A 27854-nucleotide genomic window follows, 5' to 3' on the forward strand; every position below is an offset into this window, starting at 1 on the left:
CAGCCAGTGATTTTTTAGGCTGTATTAATTATCCTTTGGAGATCTGCCTTTTCTCTGACATCGGGATCTGATTGGCAGCTTATGCAAAGATGATGTTTTTCCACAGCCAGGAACAGCACAACATCTGTGTGGCTTCACAGTCTTGTTATTATCACAATCTTATCGTAAACAACTGCCTACTTTAGATCCACTGCTGCTCATTGGCTGAACACATGTGGGCGGGGCCAACGATGCAGTGATGTAAAAGAAGGTGTTGTTGATTTGCTCCAGAGGCAGTCGTATGCAAATGATTGTGCCCCTGTGACGTCACATGCCACCTCAGATTCAGACGAAGTATTTTTACAGCTTGATTATATAAATGCTTTTTTATTGATGATGAGGACGTTTTAAGTTATGGATCCTGCATGGTGTATTAATGATACAAAGACCTCTTATATGCCAAAAGATCAAGGAAAATTTGATTTCTCATGGCGTTAATATGCTGTAAAGATGCTCTGAAACAATATGCATTTTTATGTTTTTTTTTCCCCCTTTTTGTGTTCTGAAAAAGAAAGTCATTTAGAACAAAAAATAAATAATGATAAAAAAATATTTTTTTGAACTCTCACTTTGCTGACAATGAATCAGTTGTTTTTGTTGTTGTTGTTGTTGTGTCAGACCTGCAGGTGGAGACACAGCAGAGAGCAGAAGTGGGAGATTCAGTCACTCTGACATGTAAAAGCAGCTGCTCTCTGACTGAACAAACAACATTCATCTGGTACAGAAACAGAAAGATATTAACTGATCGAACAGAGAATCAGCTTCATCTGCAGTCAGTCAGTCAGTCGTTCTGATACTGGATACTACAGTTGTGCCGTTACAGGACATGATCATCTGATCTCTCCTGCTGTTTATCTCAAAGTAGGATGTGAGTACAAACTGATTCATTAATATTAGTGAAATATTTCACACACTTGGAATTTCCAAATTTCATTTGGAAGGTACAACAATCTTTGGTGTGTGTTGAAAAAAATACAGAAGAAAATGAAAGATTTCTGCTTTAATTATTTTCCTCATTTCTGTGTTTCAGGGGTTGATGGTCTGCAGGATCGGGGAGTGAATTACAGCCCTTCATATGTTTGTGCATTAAAGGGATCAACAGTGAAAATATCCTGTACTTTAACACATAATTATAAACTCATAAAAGGTTTCTGGACCAAACCTGTTGGAGAATCACCTGATCTGTGTTCAGATCAGGAGAAGAGAGGAGGGATTCAGTGTCAGAGTGAATATGAACACACTCACAGCATCACTTTGGTGAATGTAAGAGAAGCTGATAAACACGTCTACTACTGCAGATTTACAGGTTATCAGAATAAAAGATGGACAGTGATTCCTGGATCTTGGCTTGATGTCACAGGTAAAACCAGTGAACTCTTGGCTTTATGCATTTATTATATAGAGTAGTGCATAAGTGAAGTTCCTAAGTGTAATTTCAGGAGGAGTGAATCCATCTAATCTTTTTAAATGAACTGCCGGAGCATAAGCAGCGGTTCACCTTGCTCCGGCATCATCTGTATTGTAATCTCTCTTCCCCCCATCTCCACCAACATAATTCAGACATCTTGCTACAGACTCATCTTCTAAGCATTAGAAATCCCACTGGAGGGTTTATCTAAGCTCGAGTTGAAGCTGCTTCCTCGAGCCCCTCCACTGCAGACAGCAAACAAAATACTGTAAATGACGGGAAAATACAGGGAGAGACAGGAATGAAATGAGGACATGGTCCAGGGCACAACAGCTCTTTAATGAGTTTGTTTGCCCATATAATCTTTGGGGTATTAGGTTAGCTAATTTGGCTTTCTGTCCACTGAGGAGGGGCTCGATGAAGCAGCTTCAACTCGAGCTCTGATACACCCCCAAAAAGTGCTGAATAAATTTGGGACAGCAAGTTGGATTTAGCATGGTCCAAAATATAGTAGTATACAGGATATCCAGCAGATGCTTGATGACCCCCCAAAAAGGAGTGAAAGATTGAAGCGGTATGAAGAATAGAGGTGAGAGGTGTCGAGTGGCACTAGTGTTTCCTGTGCTGGAACAGCTGAGACTGAAGAGAGGTAAGCAGCTGCTTATAAACTCTGGCTGTTGACTGGAAGATCCTCCCTAAATTACGTTCAGGAACTTCACTTATATCAGAGAAGTTTGTCAGAAGTGATGAAACTGACAACATTAAGCATTATATTATGTAACTGTTTCTGTTTCATGTTTTTTATATTATCATTTTAATATTATCACATGATTCTAGGGCTGGACGATTAATCGAAAAGTAATCGAAACCGAAATTCAAATTTTCCCATGTCGGTTATTTCATTTTTTTAAATCCTGTTAATACTTCCCCCTTAAAACACTCAAGCTGAGCAAACGTGAAGATCGCACACACTGAGAGGAATGCAGAAACTAGTTGTCCTGTGATTATCACTAAAGTAGCTTAGAAACTCAAAACTTATAGCATATATTTTTCTACATTTGAAGGAACTATTTACAACCCACAGCTTCACAATTAATAGAGAGACTGTGTGACTAATTCACACATGCAATCACTCGTACTGGTACTGTGCTAATTTATCTTTATCTGATTTACAACGAGCAGAAATATGTAAGAAATGTTACAAACATAGATAAAATAACTGCTGATAGTGAGCTGTGATGTCAGATCGCTCTTTCAATAGGAAAAAATATCCCACCTTTAATAGTCAATAATATTTACAGTACAAACCATGTCAGTGAGCTATGAGGGCAAAAAAAAAAAGAAAAAGAAAGAAACAAACAAAATAATCGTTCATTAATTGTAATCGAGGTAAAATGTTCAGTTAATTGAGGTTTTGATTTTAGGCCATAATCGTCCAGCCCTACATGATTCTGATGTTGTGATGATGACAGTCAATCAGTTGTTGTTGTTGTTGTTGTTGTTGTGTCAGACCTGCAGGTGGAGACACAGCAGAGAGTGAAAGAGGGAGATTCAGTCACTCTGACATGTAAAAGCAGCTGCTCTCTGACTGAACAAACAACATTCATCTGGTACAGAAGCAGAGAGATATTAACTGATCAAACAGTGAATCAGCTTCATCTGCAGTCAGTCAAACATTCTGATGACGGAAACTACAGATGTGCTGTAAGAGGACATGATTATCTTCGCTCTCCACCTGTTTATCTTAAAGTTTATTGTGAGTACAATTTAATTAATAATAATGAAATATTTCACACTTTTTAAAACCCAACAAGTTAGAATAACTCATTTTAATTGAGGAAGCAAATTGCCTCGATCCAGTAAGTAACCATTAGTTATATGAATACTGTGAGAGAGAGAGAGAGAGAGAATGTTAGTTGCTTGAAAGACTTTATTTTCCTAATTTCTGTGTTTCAGCGGTTGATGGTCAGCAGGATTGGGGAGTGAATTACAGCCCTTCATATGTTTGTGCATTAAAGGGATCAACAGTGAAAATATCCTGTACTTTAAAATATCCTAATAATCATAAGCTCATAAAAGCTTTCTGGACCAAACCTGCTGGAAAATCACCTGATGTGTGTTCAGATCAGGAGAAGAGAGGAAGAGTTTGGTGTCACAGTGAATATGAACACACTCACAGCATCACTTTGACGAATGTAAGAGAAGCTGATAAACACGTCTATTACTGCAGATTTACAGATGATCAGAATAAAAGATGGGCAGTTATTCATGGAGCTCGTCTTGATGTCACAGGTAAAACTAGTAAACTCACAGAAATTGACCACAGAACATTTTTATGAACTTTTAAGTAAACTACTATCTGTGCGTCAGAAACATCAAGCTGTTTATTATAACTGCTGTCTGAAGTGCTTTAGTGTTTTAATGTTATTATTTCAGTATTATCACCATGACAGTCAATCAGTTGTTGTTGTTGTTGTTGTTGTGTCAGACCTGCAGGTGGAGACACAGCAGAGAGTGAAAGAGGGAGATTCAGTCACTCTGACATGTAAAAGCAGCTGCTCTCTGACTGAACAAACAACATTCATCTGGTCCAGAAACACACAGAGATTCACTAAAGGAATTGAGAAAGAGAATCAGCTTCATCTGCAGTCAGTCAGTAGTTCTGATGAAGGAAACTATCAGTGTGAAATAAGAGGAAATAATGATCATCTGATCTCTCCTGCTGTTCATCTTGATGTTGAATGTGAGTACAAACTGATTCATTAATATTAGTGAAATATTTCACAGATTATTCAGAATTTAGTTCAGATTTGTTTGATAATTTCAGACCCAATCATAAAGACTGCATGACATTTTTTGTTTATTAGACATGATTTATTGTTATTCATTTATCATTATGCAAAATTAATTGAAAGCATGAATCTGTGTTTAATGATCTTTTTCATTAGGGTTGATAAATCTGTAAATATAAAATTGTTTTATTGACTTTGCACCAGTTCAGATGTAGATTAGCACCTTTTTAATCAAAATAGTCATGATCAAAATAGATTTCTACACAGATCGACTTCAGTAATTTAATAATGATAATGGAATTAATGGCATAAATATATATATATATAAATAATTATTTTATTTTCTGTTTTACATGTATTTCATGTAGATCCTCCAAAGAGCGTCTCAGTGTCCATCAGTCCGTCTGGTGAAATAGTGTCAGGAGATTCAGTGACTCTGAACTGCAGCAGTGATTCAAACCCTCCTGCAGAAATCAGCTGGTTTAAGGAAGGAAAGTCTGTAGGATCTGGAAGAATCTTCAGCATCTCAAACATCAGCTCTGATCACAGTGGAGAATACAAGTGCAGATCCAGAAATAAACATGGAGAGGAAAACTCTGATACTGTGATGCTGAATGTCACGTGTGAGTGAACGCTTCTGCAGAAACTGACAATAATTTAATAATAATTGTAACAAATTACAACAGATGGATAAATTAGCTCAAATTATGTCTGAAATATATATATATAATTAAATCATAACACGTTATGATCAATTATAATATAAATCAACCAAAAAGGGAATTATGCACATATATTGTGAATTATTTACAACGGATTTTAATTAATTACATATATGGTTCAGGATTAGTTCCAGTTTAATAGTTAATTTAGAAAGACTGGTCTAGTTTGTCCAGCAAACTATCAGTTTCCTTATCGACTATTATAAAAGGGAATTATTCCTCTGGCCACGAGAAATAACTTCCTATTACAGCATTAAAGTGTAAAGCAGTTTGCAGAATCGAAACGTAGAAGTGACTTGATTTGCTGAATGAGCAAAAGAAACAATCAAGCATGAATATAATGGATTTAATATATGAAACTAAGAAAACATAGGCTAAATATACACAAAGAATATACAGAAGCGAAAGTAAAGACAGGAAAAGAGAGAAGACAAAGAGTAGCAAAACTTGCAGACAGTCTTTAAGAGCCAGCAAAGCATCAGTCTCACTTGGAAGATAGATAGAAGCGGTACTTGCATGAGTTTGCGTGCTGAGTTTCAAAAAGATACATGTGAAGATTCGGTGCATCCGTGGCTGCAGTTCGTTCTTCCGTCTCCGCGGGAAGTTTGAACTCCCCAGCTAACAGAATTCTGTTATAAGAACGTTCTCTAAATATTCAGTGTTGGTTCTGGGAACATTAAAAACATCCAGTTTTCTTGACATTATAGGAACATTTTTATAAGGTATAATGTTCCTCAAACATTCTTTCAATTTAATTTTGATCTAAAATTCAACATTGTAGGAACGTTGATTTGTAACATTCCAAGAACATGAAAATGTTCAGTTTCCTTAATGTTAGTAAAATGTTATTTAAAGGTTAGTATGATGTTCCTGAAACATTCTTTCAATCATTCAAACACCTGCTGTGAACAAACACTGAAAGAAAGAGAAATAAGAACACAAACTACAACTTTCTTCAGCCACAGCCTTAGATGAACTGAAGATAAAAGACATTAAATCTCTGAAGATCTGATTCAACAACTCCACAAACAGCATTACCAGCTTCACTTATTACTAACCAGACTGACTTTATTTCTGTCACACGTCTACAGAAGATCTTACTGAGAATTAACAGAAGTTTAGATGTTTAGTTTGAGGTCACCATCATGGAGGTTGGTGGTTGCTTTAGTTGAGCTCTTGACCCCTGATTGTGATGAATGTGACTTACAGAGAGTCCTGGTATGTTCTTCTGAGTGTGCGCGTAAGTGTATTGGAGTTTGACGACGTCTGGAATGTGGCCACATGGCTTGCAGTAATTTGATCTGAGTTGATCGCGATCGTTTGAAGTCACAAAGAAGAGATTCGTGGTTGTCAGTGGTCCATTGACACGGCCATAAAATGTGTCAAGTGGGTTAATGTCAGCCAGGTCGGAGTTAATGTGAGATTTACAAACAAAGTTCAAGAAGTTAAAACTTTATCGAAATTTACAGACTTGCTAATCTGATCCTGTGCAGATGCTACATAATCTACTTCCAGTGAGTTTTGTGATTGTTGATGAGACCTTTTTTTTATTGTCTTTTCAGATCCTCCAAAGAGCGTCTCAGTGTCCATCAGTCCGTCTGGTGAAATAGTGTCAGGAGATTCAGTGACTCTGAACTGCAGCAGTGATTCAAACCCTCCTGCTCTGAACTTCAGCTGGTTTAAGGAAGGAAAGTCTGTAGGATCTGGAAGAATCTTCAGCATCTCAAACATCAGCTCTGATCACAGTGGAGAATACAAGTGCAGATCCAGAAATAAACATGGAGAGAAAAACTCTGATACTGTGATGCTGAATGTCATGTGTGAGTGAACGCTTCTGCAGAAACTGACAACAGATCCTCTAGTTCCAGTGAGTTTTGTGATTGTTGATGAGACATTTTTTATTGTATTTCAGATCCTCCAAAGAGCGTGTCAGTGTCCATCAGTCCGTCTGGTGAAATAGTGTCAGGAGATTCAGTGACTCTGAACTGCAGCAGTGATTCAAACCCTCCTGCTCTGAACTTCAGCTGGTTTAAGGAGGATGAAACCTCAGCTGTTGGATCTGGACAGAGTTTCAGCATCTCCAGCTTTAACTCCAGTTTCAGTGGACGCTTCTACTGTGAGGCTCAGAATAAATATGGATCTCAGAGATCAGCGTCTGTTTCTCTCACTGTTAAAGGTATTTTCTATAAACAGACACTCTTTCAGGTTCATCTGTCTCACGTATGAAATGATCTTCATGATCATCTTGTTTCAGGGTTTCAGAGAGCTGCTCTGCACACAGTTTCTGGGATCGTGGCGGGATGTGGAGGATTGATCTTCATCATCATCATCATCATCTTGTTCATAAGGTGAGTGAATGATGAGCAGCTCCTGCATTAAATTATTTAAAAAAATTAACATGAATCCAAAATTTGTTGAACTTAAACCACTATCAAAAATATTAAAAGTTTCTTTCAATAAATTATTTTTCAGTACTTTCTAAAAAAACATTTTTTCTCCAGGAAGAAGAGGAGAGACAGTGGAGCTGAAGTTATCAGACAAAATCAGGCAAGTTTGATGATTCATATCTGAATCTACAATGACATGGATATTATATTTAACTAGAAAATACAAGACTTGTAAGATCATGTACTGCTGCTTGACAAATATTTGACATGAAGACAATCTGTAACTCACAGTCACATGTGTTTCTGAATGATTGATCTGTTGTTATATTTCTGTGATATTTTATGTGATAAACTGCAGGAGGATCGCTCTGACAGATCAGCAGAAACGGCTCTGACCAATGACGTTCCACTGTATTCACTCGTATCAGCCAATCAGAGGGATGATCTGTATGCCAACATTAAACCAAAGAAACCCGAACGCTCCGGGAGAAAACAAGCAGAAACAGACTCTGGAGATGTTGGAGAGGTTCAGTATGCCAGTGTCCATCACTTCAAGAACAAAGACATGAAGAAGACTGAAGAGAACGACTGTCAGACCATTGAGACGCATCATCCATCTGAAGCCAACAGGTGAGAAACCATTCATTCATCTGAACCCCAATAAAACATGATCAGTGCTGAATCAGAGCTCACATTTTTGTGTTGTTGAGATGTTGGATTGTCATCTGCTGGTGGGACTTTCTGAAATGCCACATTAACATATTTATTTCTCCCCAGATCTGAGGACATCATCTACAGCTCAGTCAAATGAAGAACATGTGATCAGAGCCACAGCCTGTTGATACTGATGGGAGACCTGGATTTGAGTCCAGCACAGGTCATGTTCCCATATCCTTTGATTTCATCTATTTACACATTTATGGGACTGTTTTTCTGTTTAGATATGGATGGATTTAGATTTATAATCAGCTCTTTTATTATGATCGTAATTGATTGTCAGTATCACACACACACACACACACTGATACCTGTAATAGTCAAAGGTCTTTTAGCTCTCGCTTTGTACAGTCAGAGCAGAACAGATGTTTCCTCTCGTCTCGTCAAACTGTGTGATTTTATTGATAAATTAATTAAATCTGATCATTGTCAGAAAGTCTTTAGTTTTATTATGACATCATTGTCAGGACAATTTAGCACATTTCAACTCTCATTACTGTAATGTGTCGAATAATGTATTTTCTATTACTGTAATACTGTAAAAAATACTGAAATTCTCTTTTGCAATGATGTTATTAAATTTAAAGCTATACTATACTATGTAACTTATTTTTGTTCAAATTTAATAAAATTTAAATAATGGGGGGATACATTGTAAAACCATTTTCCAAACCGTGTTTTTGCCTTGCATTAAAACATTATGGTAATTATTTATATTTCAGAGCTGTCAGGACTAGATTCACAAAACAGTGTTTTTGTTGATAATGCCAATCTTTAAACCAATTACTTTGGTCTGTTTGCCTATGATTATCTTAACCAAGTTATAATAATTCCCAGCTACCTGCTGATAAGACATATTTTCATATTTATTTTGTTATTGAGAGTTTTGATGTCTTTAATGACATTCACATAAAGCGATCACCTGTAACCATGGACACATCTGTAATTACTAAAACAATGTTCCTCTGTACAGTATTATGAACTATTTTCAATGGAAAGTAGATAAAGCCAGCTCAAAAAGTCTGGAAATTTTATAATGCGCCATCTGTCGGCACATCTGTTTTCTCATCTAATCTGTGTTCACATACTGTATTTTAATATAATACATAGCCTGATGTTCAATAAAGCTGTTCTCATTTACATATAGTGACTGACTACGTTAACCAGCTGTCCAAAAAGCCACTAGATTTAACGCTAGTTGCTTTTTTTAAAATCTAAATTAAAATCTAAATCTAAATTGGCAACACTGCCCCCACAAGTTACTTGTAGTTTTATGCTTTAACAGCTAGGTGGCCAAAATTTACATACATTTTTAAGCAATTACTTAACTTTAAAATGATTAAAGTGTTAAAAATCTTTCTAGTTTCCTTTCTTGCATATTAAGAAACAGAGCACACTTGTAATTTAGAATTGGGGTTAGCATGTACTGACTGAATGCCCTAATGGCATTGTGGTGCCAAACTTGTACAGTGTAAAACGATGTGTTAGAATGTTACAGCTAGATGCTTAAAAACCGACAGCCAATCATGTGCCTCATATTCACGTGCTTTGGACAGTCACGGAAAGACAGTGTGTTATATAACAGTCCTTTCAGCGTTTGATGATGTCAACGGCAATGTAAAATGCACCAATAGACCACTTTGGAGCAGACGTCACAATTACGTCACTTGCAGCTGCGCGCGCATACTGGTTGCAGAAAAATAGCGGTAGCAATTGAAGGAAAATGTGCAAAATCCACAGAATAAGAGAAAAATGTTTTGTTGTGCCTCTGGATGTTGGAATCGGAATGCAAAAAATATAGTCTTCATTTTTAAAGAAAACCATCGTTGAAAACGTCCTTTGAAGCTAAATGGAGACGTTTCACAGACTGGACTGATGACACCTGCAAGGATTAGTCTACTATTAAAGCAGGAATTTGATGTAAACAGTAAGTCTACATAATTCACACATGCAGTTCAGAGGACATACATACATAGCAGTTACACGGCATGAAATAATTATAATTAAAATAATTTAAACCTATAATATTTTACATAGATAACTTTTAAACATAATAATTTTTATTTCACAATTCTACTTTTTTCTTCTTCTTGCATTTGTGTGTTTATTACTCCCAGTTTGGACTTTATAACTCACAATTTTGAGTTTATTTCACAATTCTGAGGGGGGAAAAGTCAGAATTGCGGGATAAATTGCAATTCAGAAAAGACAGAATAACGAGTATATCTCACAATTCTGTTTTTCTTTGTAAGAAATGTGAGATGTAAACTCAGATTTGCGAGAAATAAAAGTCAGAATTGTGAGATAACAACTCGAAATTAACTTTTTTTATTCTTTTATTTCGTGGCTTCCATAGACTTCTACTGCTCAACTGTCATTTTCTGCAACCAGCTAGGCTCCGCCCACAAAAAAACGTCATCGCTGTTTGCAAACACCAAATTGGTCTATTGGAGCGAATAAGAGACCATTTCATTCTTACCTTTATAGTCTGAAAAGTTAATTCAGAGAGAAAAAAACTTTTTAGTACTTTTGGCAGTGTAGGATTTCATAATTGCCGTAATTATGATTTCAACTTGTAAAAAGCTTCCACGTCCTCATACAGCTCGTAATTACAATTTGTAAGCTGGAATTTTCTGAGAGCCCCTACTTGTACCATGTGACCACTGTACCACCTGACCTCTGCAGATTTATTCAGGCGTTGATAGTGTTGCCACATAAACGCATTATTCCCAGTCGACATTAACGGCTCCAAGTACAGCGTCACATGTTGTCATCTTGAAATTACAGTAATTGTGACATGGCGTGAAAGCAGCATGTGTAACATGAGGACACACAATGCTAGAGCAGGTCACGTGCAGCATTCTGATACTGCAAATATGCAAAAGGAACTTAACCCAGGGTTGACATCGATTTTTTACTGTCTGAGCCAGAGAAAGCAAGTGAACCACACAGTATTGTTTTTTCTGTGTTACAAATATCCAAATTATCACTGAAGTACTTAAATAAAAGTTTATAGTTTGGATATAAACTCAGAAGTCTACATTAGCAATTAAAACAGAGCAAATCACTTTTTAAAACTAACTTGGCGTTTCAAATAACGATTGTGTCAAGTACATTATTACGCCACTAGGTGGCGACAAGTGACAGTAAAAATGTATTTGACATTGAAAGATTCATTCAAAAAAATTGTTGAAAAATATTGATTCATACAATAATAGAGAGGTGCAGGTATGACATCACTGTAGGCCAAAATACAGAAACAAATTAGCATTTTAGCACTTCTGGTTCCATCGTGCCGAAGTTAATGTTTTTTTTTATGGGATTTTGGTTAAATGGCTGAACAAGGTCTGTGGAGAACACAAGCTCAAGACACTTTCAAGTTTTATTCTACGAAATAAAATGCATCAGTATTAACCTGTTTTATACTCTTTTTTTAACCCTTATAGGGTCTTCAGGGTCTTTTTGACCCCATATGACATTTGCTAAAATAATAAAAAAAAAACAAAAAAAAAACAGAAGTTCTCTTTGTCCAAATGGCACGATTTTTTTCATTTAGCAGTTTTTGAAGGATTTATAATAATTTTTAAATTTGAATAAATTAAAAAAAAAATTTTTAAAATAGATTTTTATATAAAAACAGCTTTTTATGTAAAATTCACTTTATAGAAGACCCACATTTCTACCTTTCATTCATGGGGAAAACATGGATAATTTGACATGGTTTAGTGTAAGATTTTTGCCCATCTTTTGGAAAATGCAGTTTTAAAAGTAAAAAAAGATCACTTTTACCAGAAGATGCTGCAGAGCTCCACTATGTGCTATTTGACCGACTGAAACACATCTTTTCACAAGTATTTTTCAGTTGGATTCATAAAATATTATGAAATCACAATTGTAAAAAATAAAAATGACTTTTTGTCAAAGTTCAGCATTTTTTGTACTAAAAAAATATTTTTTTTCAATATTGTTACATTATGAGACCCCGCTTAGAAAATGGACAAAATTCATCCTCAAAATCAACATTATTGAAAGAAAAAAAAGCTAAACTTTGACAAAAAAGTAATTTTTATTGTTACAATTGTGATATAAAGTGAATTTTACAAAAATGCTCTTTTTTGTATAAAAACCTATTTAAAAATATTTTTAATTTATTTATATAAATTTATAATAATAATAATAATAATAATAATTTATGTAGTGCTTTTCTGGGTACTCAAAACGCTTTTACATATGGAAGGGGGAATCTCCTCAACCACCACCAATGTGCAGCATCCACCTGGATGATGCGACGGCAGCCATATTACACCAGAACGTCCACCACACACCAGCTTATTGGTGGAGAAGAGAGAGTGATGAAGCCAATCAGTGTATGGGGATGATTAGGACTCCATGATGGACAGAGGCCAATGGCCAAATTTGGCCACGATGTCGGGGTTACACCCCTACTCTTTTCGAAGGACATCCTGGGATTTTTAACAACCACAGAGAGTCAGGACCTCAGTTTAACGTCTCATCCGAAGGACGGTGTTTTTTGACAGTATAGTGTCCCCATCACTATAGTGGGGTGTTAGGACCCACACAGACCACAGGGTGAGCACCCCCTGGAGGTCTCCCATCCAGATACTAACCAGTCTCAGCCCTGCTTAGCTTTAGTGGGCAACCAGTCTTGGGCTACAGGGTGATATGACTGCTGGCCGATGGTGGTTAAATGGAACTACAGAGGACGTTGGGGACATTAAATGTCATGACGCCGAACAGGTAAACTCAGTCCGCTTTTATAGCCTCCTCATGCTCATAATTGTACTCTTATAAACTCAAATTTTCTGGGAAAATGTTTTTATATAAAAACTGAAAGAGTTTTCAGAAGCTAGTGATGGTGGCCCTAGTGTGGTTCGTTTATAGCCCTCCTTTAAGGTTTTTACTTCTGCCAACTGCATTTAGTCTTCAAAATTCACAAAAGTTGTGTTTATCTATGAAAATGAACTCAATGGACAAAACATGCAGATATCATAAACTTTTGCTGATCGCAGAGCTTGTTTTTTGCGATAATCCAAAAGCTTAAGGAAAAATCCTTTTGGGTGTTTGTCAAGGGAACCAGTGTGATACGAACTGCCAGTTGGCCTATAAAGTGACGTCATGCACCACTCTATAAAACAAGTGAAGTAGTTATGAATTTATGAGTACTGAGTCATTGAATCATTCACTTTAAACAATTCAATTAAATGAAATAGTTTTAAATAGACTGCAGCAATTAATATTTTGTCCTCTAGAGGCTCTAGTAAATAATTTGTAGTTGTCTGTTCAGAATCATGATCTCTATTTGAAACAAACAAAAAATCTTCTCATTTTATCCAGAATCATGCAGCTCTAAAACAAAATTGTGTACTTCGTCCACCACTGCCCTATTATGTGTACAAGGTTTTTTTAATCTCATGAAACTTTAGTCTTATTATGCATTGACACAGGAAATGTGATCATTTATAACCCCCACTTAATACATCTGTTCAGTCTTCAAACTCACAATTTGCACTTTGAGTACTAATGAAGAAAGCTACTGCAAACAAGGTATGAGAGTTTTTACATATTACTTGATGAATTTGTAAAATGTATAGGGGTGTGAAAGAGAACAAATTTTGGGGCATTTTGTTTTTCCCCCTTTCTTTACCCATGTTATACCAAACAGGACCTTAGTGGACCCTTATATCTCAGAGGACGCTGCACTTTAAGCTTGGCAAGTAAGTGCAGGAGACAAAATGATGCAAACATGCAGTATGTAATATTATGATGAATATTTTTGGTGCCAATGTAAGAAGCTTTAAAGCCCTCATTTATTAGTGTTCAAATCCTGACTTTTCATTTTTGCACTAATTCTGACATGAAGGACAAATGGTTTTGGCAATAGTCGCTTTGTCATGTCCAGTGTAGACAGTCTCAAACCGGTGTAGACAGGCTGTTTTATTTCTGCAAAAAAAAAACAAAAAAACAAGTGCAGTCTAGAGCAAAAGACATAAGCTTGATTGAGACTAATTCTTAGCATGCATGAGCAATGACCAGCTCAGCAGTGCAACACCTCGACGCCACTGATCTTATCAGTCGTTTGGTGTTGGCGAGTCACTAAAACTATTTCTGAGCAGCACTTTTTTTTGTTTTTTGTTCTTTTTATACTTAAACAAAGACACTTTCAGAAGCTTTATTGTGAGTTTTGCAGTGTATAAAGTGGATGTGTGTATTTATGTTTGTTTATAGAGCCGTGATGGTTCCCGTGGTGATGAGCACCAAAGTGACTCTTCATTCCCTAATGTCTCTGCTCTTGACTTCTGGTGAGTCACAGATGTTATAGAGCTTGTTTTGTGTTTTTTAAAGCATGCATTAACTATCTATTCTACAGTCCACCTATCAGAAACACTCTCTGCCTGTCAATCATTTTTGCTGACTTTGGGTTGGTTGGCGAGAGAGGACATGTGGTTACGCCTTTAAACTGTTGATGTGTTCGCTTTTCACAGTTCTGTGTCAGCGTGATCATTTCTGCCACACCCTTCAGCAGGACCTTTTACACTTCTCACACTGTGCCATCTCTCCAGCAACAAGTGATAGATATTATTAAGCTGCATTTACACAACTCATACTTGACCATTTGTCTTCTATGTGTTTTGTGTGTTTCAGGAGTTTTTGGAGAAAACTGGAATGTGACTTATGAAAATAATTCAATATGTGCTGTCAAACGATCCACAGTAAACATGTCATGCACATACAGATACCCTCAGCAGTATCCACTGACAGAAACCTTTTGGATCAAGAAACCAGATGAAAAGATTAAAAGTTTAAAAGAATATCAGGAGTATAAAGACAGGGCTGAATACATTGAAGACAGACAAAACAAAACGGCTGTTCTCAGACTGCACAACGTCACTGAAGATGATGAGAAAGAGTATTGTTTCAGATTAGTAACTGCAACTGAAGGACAAAGATGGTTTGGTCAACCAGGAATTCAACTTAAAGTTTCTGGTAATCCACTTCTGTCCTTCATTTCAATTATTTATTTATTTAACAAACTGTTAGTAGTTTTAGGTCATGGTTAGAAGGATTTGTGTCCTCCAGCCCTTCAGGTTCAGGCTCCACAGCAGGTGCTGGAGAAACAAACGGTCAATCTGACATGTAGAACTACCTGCGATCTGACAGACAGATTCATCTGGTACAAAAATGGACAGGCTTTAAACTTCCACAGAGATATCCTGCAGCTTCAGTCAGTCCGCAGTGATTCTGGCAGTTACAGCTGTGCCGTCAGAGGACAAGAACATCTGCCCTCTCCTGCTGTCAGCCTCAGCGTCATGTGTGAGTAGGTCTAGGTCTGTAAACAACAGCAGTAAAGTGTTAGAAGAGTTTCCTGCATGTCTTTAACCTGAAAACCCAGCCAATCAGAGAGCAGTTTGGCTGTTTAGCTTTGTCTCGTCTGCCCCCTGCTGGAGGAAGCTGTAACTACACAAAGATAAGACACCCATCCATTCATTAACCATGATTTCTAACTGAAACATAGATACTGCAAATATTTTATTATAGTATAGATGTTTTTACACAGTCTAATTGTTTTTGTAAAGCTCTTGAAAGTGGATGTATAGCTTTCTTCAGGTCCTGGTGTGAATCAGGGCATGTGGTTGAAGTTAGCAAAATGGCTTTAATCCTTTTAAATCAGTTAAATCTTTTAGCTTTGTAACTGTATAGAGGTACAGTTTTGAGAGTTATAATTAACATTTTCAATTAATTACAAAAGAATTAAAATATACTCAATGTGGAGGAAAACATCCCCACCTTGCGGTGAACATGTGAACTCAATAAGAATAAACAATTAATCAATTAAACACATTAGAACATCACATTCCACAACACACCTGCACAATGGAGACGCATAAAGTGGAAATAAGGAGCACAAGGAATTAGGTAAATTTTCAATAAAACAGATATTTATGTGTTTTGAACACTTCTAACTGATTATTCCCGCCTGTGTAACTTACCCACAGCATCTCTCATAACTCTATTGGCTGTCCCTATTCATTCCACTCACTAAATGCCATCATTTACCAGATAGATGGCGCTGTCACCATTTATGCAATAATTTAACAATATATTTACACGCGTTACACTTACAATAGCTTTTAAAGGTGCCCTAGATTCAAAAATTGAATTTACCTCGGCATAGTTGAATAACAAGAGTTCAGTACATGGAAATGACATACAGTGAGTCTCAAACTCCATTGTTTCCTCCTTCTTATATAAATCTCATTTGTTTAAGCGACCTCTGAAGAACAGGCGAATCTCAACATAACACCGACTGTTACGCAACAGTCGGGGTGTACGCCCCCAATATTTGCATATGCCAGCCCATGATTGAGTCATTACACAAGGGCAGCCAGTATTAACGTCTGGATGAAAGGCATTAGACAAGGGCAGAATGTCTGGATCTGTGCACAGCTGAATCAACAGACTAGGTAAGCAAGCAAGGACAATAGCAAAAAATGGCAGATGGAGCAATAATAACTGACATGATTCATGATAACATGATATTTTTAGTGATATTTGTATATTGTCTTTCTAAATGTTTCCTTAGCATTTTGCTAATGTACTGTTAAATGTGGTTAAAGTTACCATCGTTTCTTACTGTATTCACGGAGACATGAGCCATCGCTATTTTCATTATTAAACACTTGCAGTCTGTATAATTCATAAACACAACTTCATTCTTTATAAATCTCTCCAACAGTGTGTAATGTTAGCTTTAGCCACGGAGCATAGCCTCAAACTCATTCAGAATCAAATGTAAACATCAAAATAAATACCATACTTACGCGATTAGACATGCTGCATGACGAACATTTTGTAAAGATCCATTTTGAGGGTTATATTAGCTGTGTGAACTTTTTTTATGTTGTTTAAGGCAAGCGCGAGCTCTTGGGGCATGGAGCACCAGATTTAAAGGGCCACACACCCTGAATCGGCTCATTTCTTCTGAATCGGCTCATTTTGAAACTTCACAGACACATTCAGGGGACACCTTAGACTTATATTACATCTTTTTAAAAAAAGTTCTAGGGCACCTTTAAAATCTAGATTCTAAATCTAAACTCTGTTGTTTTGAAATGCAATCAATAGTTTTTGTAATACCAGATGAATAAAAACATTTATGACATTTTTTTCCTTCAAGTTCAATTTTGGGAAAGCGATTCAGTGCAGTATACAAATGTATCAGTTTTTGATGATGGAGGTATGAACAATAATAAAAGCATGTTGTTTTACCTCTAGATTCCCCCCAAAATACATCAGTGTCCATCATCAGTCCGTCTGGTGAAATAGTGTCAGGAGATTCAGTGACTCTGAACTGCAGCAGTGATTCAAACCCTCCTGCTCTGAACTTCAGCTGGTTTAAGGAGGATGAAACCTCAGCTGTTGGATCTGGACAGAGTTTCAGCATCTCCAGCTTTAGCTCCAGTTTCAGTGGACGCTTCTACTGTGAGGCTCAGAATAAATATGGATCTCAGAGATCAGCGTCTGTTTCTCTCACTGTTAAAGGTATTACTCTTTCTGAAGTGAAGCAGATGATGAATCTTTTTGGATGTTTTAAATATATATATATATTTCAGAGGTAGGACGTCTGGGGATATTATACATATCCATTGGAGTGATCTGTGGAGCTGCAGTGATCATCATGCTGTTGCTGATTTGGTAAGATGTGTGTTTGGTGTTTGATATGCAATTAACTGCATTTATAACAAATTTATTTATTTATGTTTCAACGTCCAGTAGGAAAACTAACTTCAGTTTGTTCCACAAGTCTGACACCTGCAGAAATACAAAATATTGTGCAGACAAACTATACAGACTTGAGTCAAATACCCCCCAAATTACAACCTTTACAACCTTTGTTGGGTGTCTAACCTCAAATAATTTTTTAATTGCTCTCTTATAATTTTTTTTATTACTCTCCATGAAAATAGCCAAGGATACTGGCATGCTATTAAAACACCAACCAAACAAAACTTTGTTCAACAAGAACATATTAATTCTATCTACTGTTAACATATTCATTGTTTTTAGGAGAAGCAGGAGGATGAAAAAGAGAAACGACACAATGGAGTCTGAGGTGAGAAAAAGTACTTATTATCATTAGTTGAACAAGTAACTCCAAAATTCATGACTCGTGCTGTTTTTAGACATTAGTTATTTATTATCTCTCTATTCTGTTTTTTAATGGTGAAGATGAATCATTCCAGCCCTCATCATGACAGACGTAAAGCTTGTGATGTTGAGTTGAGTGAACCGGTGTATGAGAATGTAAAGGTAAGTATTCCTCGTTCATAAAAGACTAAACTCTCCTCACCTTCAGCCAGAAGTCATTAATGCTCTTCAGTGTCAGAGTGAAAATATCAGACATCTGTTGACTAAATATGGAAATTCAAATAAGAACAAGCTTTTTTTTCAAATTTAAACAGAATTTAATTGAATGTTTTAGTTTAAGATTTTATACCACATTATACCAAGCATAAATTTGAAGTAAATTAATTATTAATGTATTAATTCACAGTCTTTCTTTCTTTCTTTCTTTCAGAATGACAGGAAGAATCAATAGAAAATGAGCTTAAGAAAAGACACAGCTTCGTGGATTTAGAGATCATCGCCCCCTAGCGGTGAACCATTGCAATATTGAAATCAAGTGACTGTTAGTTTGGTACACGCTCCAAACCACTGGTTCGAAACAAATGATTCTCAAATGCTTTAAAGCTTCACAAAGTGTGTTTTGAAACTTATACATTTTTATGGCATTAATCCATTCTAACTTATTTTTGCTTGTGAAAAGAGAAAAACAGTTGCTTTTCTGTTTATAATTAGAAGAATAGAAAATATGCTTTTCTGGAAGCTAAATGTAGACCGTTCTAGTCTGGTTTGCTGAGGAAGGAAAGGTAATGTTGTGCAGTGCTGTTGCTGGAATTAATTGTTCATGACATTTGATCTGTTCTGAACTATAAATTGTAATTAAATAATGAACTGGTCATGTGCACATAGTTTTATTCTATAAACACACATAAAATACAAAGTTTATGTTAAAAAATTATCTTTTTTATTTAGCCAAAGCTTAGTCAAATGTTTCCCTACATTTAATTCTCAGTAGTCAAAATATGCCATCAGGGGCGCAGGAGACATTTTCAAAGTGAGGGGGACCAAACTACTTTCCGGGGCCGGGGGGGGTGGGGGGGGGGGGGGGGGGGCGGTTGTTATGACAACTCCTTACCTTAAAGTGTCAAATTTCTCGGTTTCTGAATGGACGGTTTGGCTTGATTGACAAACGCTAACGTTCGGGCATGATTTATATACCATCGACCTGTCCTAAAACGTTAGCACGCTTTGATCGATAGTTTGGAGATCGCGTGTTTCTCTGTTCGAGAGCGCATTTCCTGTTCACATCCACGTCAAAACAGCTGATTATTTACGAACGGAAGCTCACAGAAACGTGAAAATGGTCTCATTTGAAAGAAAATATCCTAAGCTAAAAGATGATATAGTGTGACTAATTGAAGCATTCCTTATCAAAAGTGTGGGAGTCAATTTCTGTCTTTTCAAAACTGCAGGGGTCCTGACCCCCCGTCCCCCGTGCCAACAGCGACCCTGTATGCCATACATTTGTTCTAAATTAAACCAGGAAAAGAAAAATACTTTTAACCCTCTACCGCACGCATTATGATAAATTTATATAAAAAAAAATTTGACTCTTTTTCTTTTCTTAGAATGGCTTAACTTGAAAAAACTTGGAAAAAAAATTTATAAAAAAAAATTACATAAAGTAAAATTTAAGGTACTTTATGTTGCCATATGGCAACAACACGCAATAGTGGAAATAACTTAAAGGTCCCGTTTTTCGTGGTTTTTTGAAGCTTTGATTGTGTTTATAGTGTGCAATATAACATGTGTTCATGTTTCGCGTGTAAAAAAACACAGTATTTTTCACATAATTTACTTATCTGTATACCGCTGTTTCCACTGTCATAAAAACGGGCTGATGACTTCCTTGTTCTATGAAGTCCCTCCTTCAGAAACACGTAACGAGTTCTGATTGTGCCAGCGGTTCCTGTGTTGTGATTCGACAGCTCTGAGCGCTCCTTGCCCGAAAAGGTCACGCCTCTTACCATAACGTGGAGATGCACGCGCTCAGTGTTATTGTAAACATGCCTTTAATTTTACCCTATCAATGTGAGCCGGAATCAGACCCGGTGATTGGACTGCGGGATGAAAATAACATCGTTTCGACGACATGGCGACAAACGCAACTCTTGTGTATTCCTGTGGGCGGAGGTTAGTCAAAAAACTGTTTTAGTGACGTCATTAAAGAAGGAAGTAGAGGGATGTAGTCCAAACTGGCCGTTCAATGTAGGCGACTTCTGTTAAATAAAATATCTCGCTTGGCATTGAACTTTGAGCTTTAAATTTTACAGATTTTATTTATACTCTAACAACAACATTACACACGAACTAAAGTTTGAAACATGGGATCACGAAGAACGGGACCTTTAAAATAAGTGTAAGTGTATATAGTTAATATTTTTCCTCACAAATGTTGTTTATATTGAATAAATTGGTGCTATTATAAGCTTTAGCAGTAAATATAAATAACACCTTATACTTATTTTCCAACATCTTGTGCTTTTATTTATGGAATTTATTATTTTGCTGAATAATGCTTTATATTCTTTGAATTTCATTACGTTTTTCATGAATATTATTTAAATTGCAAATGTAGACAGTTAAAAATAAATCTAATACTGTTCATCATGTATCATAAAACATTGACATAAAACCAAAAATATTGTAGTTCATGAAAATTCAACATTACGCAATCTTATGAGAGGAAGGTTATGAACATAAACCCCCCATAATCCTTTTTTCTGTATGAAAGTTCAAAAAGCAGTTTTTTTCAGAGGTGAGGCACAGGTACACATCACATTTGGTGCACTTCACCCTAACAATACACTTACATCCACTTGCACCTGCCTTTTTGAGACACTGTGGTAGGCCAGTGGTAGGTCTGGGCCAGTATACTGGCTGTGGTGGCAGATCTCCGATGTTGATTTAATCCATAATATAAATGCCATGGCAGTCCTTAACATACGACTAATCAACATTATATCTCTAGCATTAATGTTGTTATAGTTACAGCTTAACAGACTGCAGCTGGCCTTTGCTAGCTATCTAACCTATTATAATAATGTCATTCCATTATTGCACAGTGTTGCCATATGGCAACACAGACATTTTATCGATTTACCAAAAACTAATTTCATAATTTTTTTTTTTTGAGTGGTGAATATGTCATCATAACTTACCTGAGATGATGTTAACAATTTTTTTTGTGAATGTGACATGGGCGGGTCCTTGTTTGTTACTGACGTTTTAATTTGCTTTCAGCAACTACATACAAGAGACGGCAGTCTGTCAGAAAATCGCGCCACAGAAAAAAATTGCATGTCATGTGACTTAACTAAAGCACATAATTGGCTAAACTAAGGTCTTCTCTTACCAACAAAAAAAACGAGAATGTTCTGTTAAAGAGACAGTGGCAAGGAAATGAACACAAAGTGTATGTTGCCATATGGCAACACTATGCGGTAGAGGGTTAAGTACTTTGTACTTATAGTTCATTTGAACCCATAGTGTACTACAAGTGGTAACTAAATATATATTTTTAAATACAGAGATAGTATATTAAAATGACATTTTAGTTCATATGTCATGGTGTCTCAAAATAGCACAGTTGAGTACACTTAGATTTTCTTAAGATTATCTTAAGTACTAAAGAAGAATTTTTAGTATATTAAGTACAAAATTAGTGCGCAAAAAAGAGCACTTTAAGTACATTATAGAAATGTACTTTTTTCACCTGGGTTACCTCACTGATCATTCCCATTTTGTTTCTTTGGGAAACAACATGGTCTGCCATGGTGCCAGCCCAGGGTCCCATATTGTTTAGCATTTATATGCGTCCTTTGGGGGTAAATCATTAGTAAATATGGTTTGGGGTATCGCTTTTATGCTGATGATAATACCCAAATTTACATCAGCTCCATATCTGATCCTACTGTCAGCTCTATAGTTCTCTCATAGTGTGTGCAGGAAATAGAAACATAGATCACCATCATTTTTTTAAAGGTGCCCTAGATTCAAAAATTGAATTTACCTTGGCATAGTTGAATAACAGGAGTTCAGTACATGGAAATGACATACATTGAGTCTCAAACCCCATTGTTTCCTCCTTCTTATATAAATCTCATTTGTTTAAACGACCTCCGAAGAACAGACGAATCTCAACATAACACCGACTGTTACGTAACAGTCGGGGTGTACACCCCAATATTTGCATAATGCCAGCCCATGTTCAAGGGATTACACAAGCCAGTATTAACATCTGGAGCTGCACACAGCCGAATCATCAGACTAGGTAAGCAAGAATAACAGCGAAAAATGGCAGATGGAGCAATAATAACTGACATAATCCATGATAGCATGATATTTTTACTGATATTTGTAAATTGTCTTTCTAAATGTTTCGTTAGCATGTTGCTAATGTACTGTTAAATGTGGTTAAAGTTATCATTTATTACTGTATTCACGGAGACAAGAGCCGTCGTTATTTTCATTTTTTAAACACTTGCAGTCTGTATAATTCATAAACACATCTTCATTCTTTATAAATCTCTCCAACAGTGTAGCATAAGCCGTTAGCCACGGAGGACAGCCTCAAGAATAAAACGTTAACATCCAAATAAATACTTTACTCACATAATTCGAAGCATGCATGCAGCATGCATGACGAACATCTTGTAAAGATCCATTTGAGGGTTATATTAGCTGTGTGAACTTTGTAAATGCGCTGTAATATAGTCGACAGCTCATGTGGCAGGGAGCACGCAATTTAAGGGGGCGGCGCAGAGTGTAAATCAGTGCATAGTTAATGATGCCCCAAAATATGCAGTTAAAAAAATTAATTAAAAAAAATCTATGGGGTATTTTGAGCTGAAACTTCACAGACACATTCAGGAGACACCTTAGACTTATATTACATCTTGTGAAAAAGCGTTCTTGGGCACCTTTAAAACTGAATTGTTCTGATAAAGTTCTACTCATTGGCACACCAGCGGCTATTCACAAAGGTAACAATTTTAATTTGATTATGGATGATATTGTCATATTTCCATCTGCTCAAGCTCGTAACCTTGTAGTGATTTTTGACACTCATCTGACACTAGACTCTGTATTACAAAATCTGTATTCAATCATCTCAGAAACACCGCAAGAATTAGGCCTTTCCTCACTCCACCTGACACTGAAACACACACCCTCGTCCAAGGTGGCACCACGACTGAGCCCTCGTCCAAGATGGCGCCACGACTGAGCCCTCGTCCAAGATGGCGCCACAACTGAGCCCTCGTCCAAGATGGCGCCACGACTGAGCCCTCGTCCAAGATGGCCGCCACGACTGAGCCCTCGTCCAAGATGGACGATATGATCCACTCGACATAGGATCCATTTAGCAGGCTTTATTGAAGTACTCGTGGTCGTACAGGCAGGGGTCAGAATCAGCAAACACAGCAATGTAGAACAGGCAGAATCGTAATCAGAGGCAGGCAGAAGATCAGGGTCACAAGCAAGTATCACAGTCCAGGAAACAGGCAACAGGTCAAAAGGTAGGCAGCGATGGGTCAATGCACGGTAAACAGACAGGAATGGCAACGGGAGAACAAACAGGGTATAAACGCTCAGAAATGACAGCCGGGGCAATAATCAAGACTTCGCGTAGGTCTGAGTGAAATGGCAGCTTAAATAGCAGTCCTAACAAGCTGCAGCTGGATGAGGATCAGAGTCCAAGGAACGGGGCTTGTGGGAGATGTAGTGTGAGTCAGTATAGGTGAGTGACTGGATGCGTGAATGTCAGTATTCCGGTGATGGAGCCCTCTGCTGGCCAGTGGGAGGAATCACGGGGTTCGTCTCCGTGACAGAGCCCCCCCCCCGCGAGCGACTCCTGGCGCGAGGTGGTGCACGACGTCGGGGTCTACCACGTGGTCGAGGGGCCGGTCTCTCTGGGTGGTTGCGGTGGAATTCGTCGATCAAGTTGGGGTCAAGTATATCCTCGGCGCTGACCCAGGATTGCTCCTCTGGACCGTACCCCTCCCAATCGACCAGATATTGAAGGATGCGTCCCCGACGTCTGGAGTTAAGCAGTTCTCGCACCTGGTACGTCTCCTCTCCCTCCACTAGCACGGTCTGGGGACTCTGCTCACGGGACCTCCCCTCTCCCTCCTCACTGGGGTCAGCAGCGGGCTTGAGCACAGTTCTGTTCAACATGTCCCTGAATACGTCGTTGATGAATGATTGGAAGATTGAAGGACTATTGACCAGGCCGAACGGCATAACCCGGTATTCGTAGTGCCCATTGGTTGTGGAGAAAGCCGTCTTCCATTCATCCCCCTCTCTGATGCGAATAAGATTGTACGCGCAGCGTAGATCCAGCTTGGTGAAGTACTGGGCAGTACGCAGCTGTTCGAGGGCGGACGGCACCAGAGGAAGTGGGTACCGGAATTTTACGGTGATTTCGTTGAGACCTCGGTAGTCGATGCATGGTCGAAGACCTCCATCCTTCTTCCGCACGAAGAAGAATCCAGCGGATGCGGGTGAGGTCGATGGTCGAATAAACCCCTTTTCCAACTCCTCCACGATATAGTTAGACATGGCCTCCGATTCTGGTTGGGATAGAGGGAAGATGCGGCCTCTGGGTGGTGTGTGGCCTGGGAGGAGGTCAATGGCACAGTCGTGGGTGCGGTGTGGTGGTAGGATGCTAGCTTGCTCCTTACTGAATGCGGTGGCGAGGTCATGGTATTCTTCGGGCAGGTTGGGGATGACTGGGAGATCCGGTTTGAACAACACGGCGTGAACAGGCATGGGTGTGATGGTGGACAGACATGTTTTCTGACACTGGGAGCTCCATTTGGTAATTTGTCCCTCTCTCCACGAGATATGTGGATCATGGAGCCGTAGCCAGGGTAATCCTAGAATTATGGGAGCGTTTGACACAGGTAGGACGTAGAATTGAATGCGTTCATTATGAAGTAATCCTGTGGACATCGGAAGTTCCTGGGATAGTTGATCAATCAGTCCAGTTCCCAGAGGGCGACCATCTATCGTGGCTACAGAAAGAGAGGTGGAACATGGAATGAGAGACACGTTATGGGTTCTGGCGAATTCCTCTGATATGAAATTACCAGCTGCGCTGGAATCTACCAGAGCAGCGGTAACCACCCGGACTCCATTCATCCATAATGTGATCGGAACAGTTACACAGTTAATTGGACTGACAGAGCTTATGGTAGCACTCACCGACTTATTTACTGCAGATGGACGTGAGGGGCATGAGATCCGCTGATGACCAGGCAGTCCGCAGTACAGACACAAACGATGAGTGAGACGCCGATTTCTCTCCTCAGCGGACAGGCGGTAGGTGTTGACTTGCATGGGTTCGGAGGTTTCCTCGAAAACCGTTGATCTGGCCGCTGAGACACGTTGTGCGTCAACACGACGAGCACGCTGCAGGTTATCGATGGAAATAGCCAATTCGATGAAGCTGTTAAGGTCTCTGCCCTCATCTCGGCATGCTAGTTCCGTCTGCAGTTCATGACTAAGGCCCTTTCGAAACAGAATCTTTAGCGTGTCACTCACCCAGTTAGTCTGCGCTGCCAGTGTGCGAAAGTTCATGGCGTATTCCGCTGCCGTTAGTTTCCCCTGAGATAATTCCAATAAGCGTTCTCCAGCTCCTCTACCCTCTCTGGGGTGATCAAAGACCTCACGGAAACGACTGAGAAAGTCATTAAACGAAGCGAACGCTGTGCCGTCCGTGCGCCATACAGCGGTAATCCAATCCAAAGCCCTTCCCGTCAATAGTGAGCATACGAAGGCGATCTTACCCGTCTCCGTGTTGTAAAGAGTGGGTTGTTGTTCCACGAACAGAGAGCATTGAAGCAGAAAGCCTTTACACTTGGTAGCGTCACCATCAAACTTCTCCGGGAAAGCCAGGCGAGGGTTAACGTGCGACGGCGTCTCTGCCGCGTGGGTAATGGCGACCGCCGCGGGTGGTGGCGTCGCAGCGGCGGTGCTAGCGGCCGTGCTGTGGAGACTTTGAACGGCCTTGACCAACTCCTCTGTTATAGAAGTCAAGCGGTTAAGCTGGTGTTGGTTGGCAGCAATCTGACTTGCCTGAGCAGCCATGTTGGCACACAGATGATCGTAAGCCGCTGGATCTTGTGAAGGCGAAGTCTTCTGTAACATTTCATCACTCGACATAGGATCCATTTAGCAGGCTTTATTGAAGTACTCGTGGTCGTACAGGCAGGGGTCAGAATCAGCAAACACAGCAATGTAGAACAGGCAGAATCGTAATCAGAGGCAGGCAGAAGATCAGGGTCACAAGCAAGTATCACAGTCCAGGAAACAGGCAACAGGTCAAAAGGTAGGCAGCGATGGGTCAATGCACGGTAAACAGACAGGAATGGCAACGGGAGAACAAACAGGGTATAAACGCTCAGAAATGACAGCCGGGGCAATAATCAAGACTTCGCGTAGGTCTGAGTGAAATGGCAGCTTAAATAGCAGTCCTAACAAGCTGCAGCTGGATGAGGATCAGAGTCCAAGGAACGGGGCTTGTGGGAGATGTAGTGTGAGTCAGTATAGGTGAGTGACTGGATGCGTGAATGTCAGTATTCCGGTGATGGAGCCCTCTGCTGGCCAGTGGGAGGAATCACGGGGTTCGTCTCCGTGACAATAATAAAGAGGTAAAAGAGACTAGATGTGCATTTTCAGAAATAAATACTGATGCTTTACTTTTCCTCTCTTCCATATTGTCACATAACATGATGTATATAAACTGGCAAGATCAGGAATTCTTCAAGGAGACAGGCTTTAATAACATATACTCAGGAAACAGGATCAAATTAGTAGAAATACACATATACATAGACTCTAACATGAACAAGAACAGACGTAGACTGAGGGAGAACACGGACTAAATACATGGAGCAAACAAAGAAGCTTAATGAGTAAATTAAAAGGGCTCTGCCTAATTTCTTCCTCTGTGTATTCCGGTTCAAAAAGGTAGGGCAGGGCGAAAAACTCATCTTCTCCTCGAAGTTCAAAATCGTCCGACATTGTTGTTTTACCTTTTTTTGTAAACGGCGTTTGACTTAGTATTTGCACGTTCAACTTGTAAACACCGACTCGGTACTTCCGCCTACATCAAGCATGACCTTTTCAACGTAATTGCGTATTACGTGACGTCACGAACGCGCATCGAAGAACAGAGCAAGGTGAGCATTTGTGCTTATACAAATGCTTTTTTATTTTTTTTTAAATGACTGATCGTTTGGCAAGATAAGACCCTTATTCATCGTCTGTTATCGTTTAAAGCTTTTTGAAGCTGCACTGTGTAGGAACTGTGGACGAACCAGACAAATGAATCATTCAGATGATTCTTTCAAAACATAATTCTAATTCAGAATTGAGGTTCCGGCTCCGGCCCATCTGCAGATAAAGCCAGGCTGATTACTTTTACGACACATGCTTCCTGATAGTAGAAGAAGCGACATACCAAAGGGTCACCCAAGAAGACAGAGAGACAATCCAGACCCTTTTGTTTCCTTACTTCACAGGAAAGCCAAAGAGACTGTTGAACAAATAAAATTGCTTCAAAATTGTTCCAACAATTTTA

At 38.6% G+C, this 27854-nt stretch overlaps 3 protein-coding genes across 11 annotated transcripts in view; all 3 read left to right on the plus strand.

Moving 5' to 3' along the window:
• The window catches only part of LOC125271687 (B-cell receptor CD22-like), a 32151-nt gene extending 24949 nt beyond the window's left edge, over positions 1–7202 (plus strand). For 4 of the 7 annotated variants that reach the window (XM_048195840.1, XM_048195839.1, XM_048195837.1 and 1 more), the window contains 7 exons: positions 1070–1399; positions 2958–3203; positions 3404–3739; positions 3936–4190; positions 4608–4862; positions 6524–6781; positions 6874–7202. In XM_048195840.1, coding sequence (XP_048051797.1) covers positions 1070–1399; positions 2958–3203; positions 3404–3739; positions 3936–4190; positions 4608–4862; positions 6524–6781; positions 6874–7187 — 1994 coding nt within the window. In that variant the 3' untranslated portion in view covers positions 7188–7202. The remainder of the gene's footprint in view (positions 1–1069; positions 1400–2957; positions 3204–3403; positions 3740–3935; positions 4191–4607; positions 4863–6523; positions 6782–6873) is intronic. The other 3 variants (XM_048195844.1, XM_048195842.1, XM_048195841.1) reach the window with 1 other exon arrangement.
• The window catches only part of LOC125271688 (sialoadhesin-like), a 105567-nt gene extending 97064 nt beyond the window's left edge, over positions 1–8503 (plus strand). Inside the window, exons 16-17 of one of the 3 annotated variants that reach the window (XM_048195848.1) lie at positions 7707–7978; positions 8126–8503. In XM_048195848.1, the coding sequence (XP_048051805.1) occupies positions 7707–7978; positions 8126–8159 (306 nt within the window). In that variant the 3' untranslated portion in view covers positions 8160–8503. The remainder of the gene's footprint in view (positions 1–7706; positions 7979–8125) is intronic. The other 2 variants (XM_048195847.1, XM_048195846.1) reach the window with 2 other exon arrangements.
• A 4158-nt stretch (positions 8504–12661) lies between these two features.
• On the plus strand, positions 12662–19110 carry LOC125271697 (B-cell receptor CD22-like). The gene is made up of 7 exons (XM_048195858.1): positions 12662–15070; positions 15164–15397; positions 17360–17626; positions 17698–17779; positions 18152–18197; positions 18314–18394; positions 18663–19110. Exons 1-7 carry the CDS (start codon positions 14803–14805, stop codon positions 18681–18683), a joined length of 999 nt encoding a protein of 332 aa, XP_048051815.1. The 5' UTR covers positions 12662–14802; the 3' UTR covers positions 18684–19110.
• Positions 19111–27854: the final 8744 nt, after the last annotated feature.

This window comes from Megalobrama amblycephala, linkage group LG7 (assembly GCF_018812025.1).
Source record: "Megalobrama amblycephala isolate DHTTF-2021 linkage group LG7, ASM1881202v1, whole genome shotgun sequence".
NCBI classification, from domain to species: domain Eukaryota; kingdom Metazoa; phylum Chordata; class Actinopteri; order Cypriniformes; family Xenocyprididae; genus Megalobrama; species Megalobrama amblycephala.